This window comes from Suillus subalutaceus, assembly GCF_016647625.1.
Source record: "Suillus subalutaceus strain FC151 chromosome Unknown DFJ58scaffold_456, whole genome shotgun sequence".
Lineage (NCBI taxonomy): Eukaryota > Fungi > Basidiomycota > Agaricomycetes > Boletales > Suillaceae > Suillus > Suillus subalutaceus.
In genome coordinates this window covers 20,001-22,481 of record NW_024540705.1, presented here as the reverse complement: position 1 = coordinate 22,481, position 2,481 = coordinate 20,001, and the positions used below count along the sequence as shown (strand labels likewise).

Here is a 2,481-nt window from a genome sequence, read left to right as displayed (position 1 = left end):
CAAAAATCAAGGATTTCGAGGGGCAAAATTCCACAGAGTCCAAAAACACACCAAAACGCGATATAGTGGACACTGATCCGCACGCCTTCTGCGCTCCAGGCATAATACGGACAAACAACACAGCTTTCCTACTATATGGGGCGGGCACAGCAAACAAAAGGGTTGATGGCGCAACAAAGCTAATGGGCGCAATTTTGAGGGTTTTCGCTATGCTTTCATTAGCAACTAAGCTGATGAACGCAATTTTGAGGGTTTTCGCTATGCTTTCATTAGCAACTAAGCTGATGAACGCAATTTTGAGGGTTTTCGCTATGCTTTCATTAGCAACTAAGCTGATGAACGCAATTTTGAGGGTTTTCGCTATGCTTTCATTAGCAACTAAGCTGATGAACGCAATTTTGAGGGTTTTCGCTATGCTTTCATTAGCAACTAGCTGATGAACGCAATTTTGGGGGTTTTCGCTATGCTTTCATTAGCAACTAAGCTGATGAACGCAATTTTGGAGGGTTTCGCTATGCTTTCCATTAGCAACTAAGCTGATGAACGCAATTTTGGGGGTTTTCGCTAAGCTTTTATTAGCAACTGAGCTAATGAACGCAATTTTGAGGGTTTTCGGTATGCTTTCATTAGCGATGGACGCAATTTGAGGGTTTTCGCCATGCTTTCATTAGCGATGGACGCAATTTTGAGGGTTTTCCGCCATGCTTTCATTAGCGATGGACGCAATTTTGAGGGTTTCGCCACGCTTTGCGTAGGATCAGAGGGTGCTCGGGTGGGGTCTATGCGTCGGACCCCATCTATGAAACCAGCCTGTTGGTACGGCTGTAGACCGCGAGGCCTGCCATCTCTTGGCCTCGCGGTAAGGGCGCACGCCGGAGGGGCGCGTCCTCCCTTTCAAGGGAGGAACCTACGCTCCTCTTCGGGGTCCTCCTTTGGGAGGGTCTCGAAGGGGAGTGAAGGGAAGCGCTTCAAAGGCGGGAAGGGGGAAAGGGGGATGAAGAAAGGAAGAGAAAAGAAAAAACAAAGAAAAAAAGATGGGGCGAAGATGAAGAGCGAGGACGAAAAAAAGGTAATCAAACGTAAGAAAGCCGACGCGCGCGAGCGAACCTCCAACCCTCGTCGGGGGTTGATTGATTGACTTCAGACGTAGTGGTTTAGGGCAGGCCTTGTTGAAACCCTAATGGTCATTAGGAATTTTGCTTGACTCTGAGCGTAGTGGTTTAGGGGCAGGTCTTGTTGAAACCCTAATGGTCATTAGGAATTTTGCTTGACTCTGAGCGTAGTGATTTAGGGCAGGTCTATGGTCAGAGATTATGCAGAGTGGTGGTGGTGGTGTAGTAATAGTGTAGTAGTGCAGTAGTGCACTCAATATTTCAGTTTGTATTCTTGTTGTCTATGAAATGACTTCAATATGACTTGTTTGATTAAGAAAAGTGTAGTGATTGATGTTTGCATAGCAAAAGTGTAGTGTGGCGCAATTTTGCCTTATTTGAGTAAGGAGATGTGTAGTGATTGATATAGTGGACACTTGGTTGCATAGCAAAAGTGTGGTGTGGCGCAATTTTGGCTTATTTTGATAAGAAAAGTGTTGTGTTGAATTGGTGGACATTTGTTTGTGCAGCAAAAGCATAGTGTTCTCTATGGTGGACGCAATTTTGGCTTGTTTGTGTAGCAAAAGTGTAGTGATTGATATAGTGGACATTTGTATAGGTCCGCAATTTTGACATGTTTGTATAGCAAAAGTGTAGTGTTTTGATATAGTGGACATCTGCATAGGTCCGCAATTTTGACATGTTTGTGTAGCAAAGTGTAGTGTTTTGATATAGTGGACAATTGATTAGGAAATTTGTAGTGTCCGCAATTTTGACATGTTTGTGTAGCAAAGTGTAGTGTTTTGATATAGTGGACATTTGCATAGGTCCGCAATTTTGACATGTTTGCATAGCAAAAGTGTAGTGATTGATATAGTGGACACTTGATTAGGAAAATTGTTGTGTCCGCAATTTTGACATGTTTGCATAGCAAAAGTGTAGTGATTGATATAGTGGACACTTGATTAGGAAAATTGTTGTGTCCGCAATTTTGACAAGTTTGCATAGAAAAAGTGTAGTGTTTGATATAGTGGACACTTGATTAGGAAAATTGTTGTGTCCGCAATTTTGACATGTTTGCATAGAAAAAGTGTAGTGTTTGATATAGTGGACATCTGCATAGGTCCGCAATTTTGACATGTTTGCATAGCAAAAGTGTAGTGTTTGATATAGTGGACACTTGATTAGGAAAATTGTTGTGTCCGCAATTTTGACATGTTTGCACAGCAAAAGTGTAGTGATTCGATATAGTGGACTTTCATAAGGTGTCCGCAATTTTGACATGTTTGTATAGCAAAGTGTAGTGATTTGATATAGTGGACATCTGCATAGGTCCGCAATTTTGACATGTTTGTGTAGCAAAGTGTAGTGTTTTGATATAGTGGACATT

The 2,481-nt window shown here is 42.3% G+C and overlaps 1 protein-coding gene across 1 annotated transcript; it reads left to right on the top strand.

The window, feature by feature from the left end:
- Window positions 1–143: 143 nt before the first annotated feature.
- On the top strand, window positions 144–1,217 carry DFJ58DRAFT_348135 (uncharacterized protein). The gene is made up of 3 exons (XM_041379977.1): window positions 144–425; window positions 529–608; window positions 734–1,217. The coding sequence occupies exons 2-3, from the start codon at window positions 540–542 to the stop codon at window positions 1,136–1,138; spliced, it is 474 nt and encodes a 157-aa protein (XP_041234942.1). The 5' UTR covers window positions 144–425; window positions 529–539; the 3' UTR covers window positions 1,139–1,217.
- Window positions 1,218–2,481: the final 1,264 nt, after the last annotated feature.

Coding starts and splice junctions, on each gene's coding strand:
- DFJ58DRAFT_348135 (XM_041379977.1), top strand. CDS start 540: ATGAACGCAATTTTGGGGGTTTTCGCTAAGCTTTTATTAGCAACTGAG. Junction 609..733: donor TAATGAACGCAATTTTGAGG/GTTTTCGGTATG, acceptor CGCAATTTTGAG/GGTTTCGCCACGCTTTGCGT.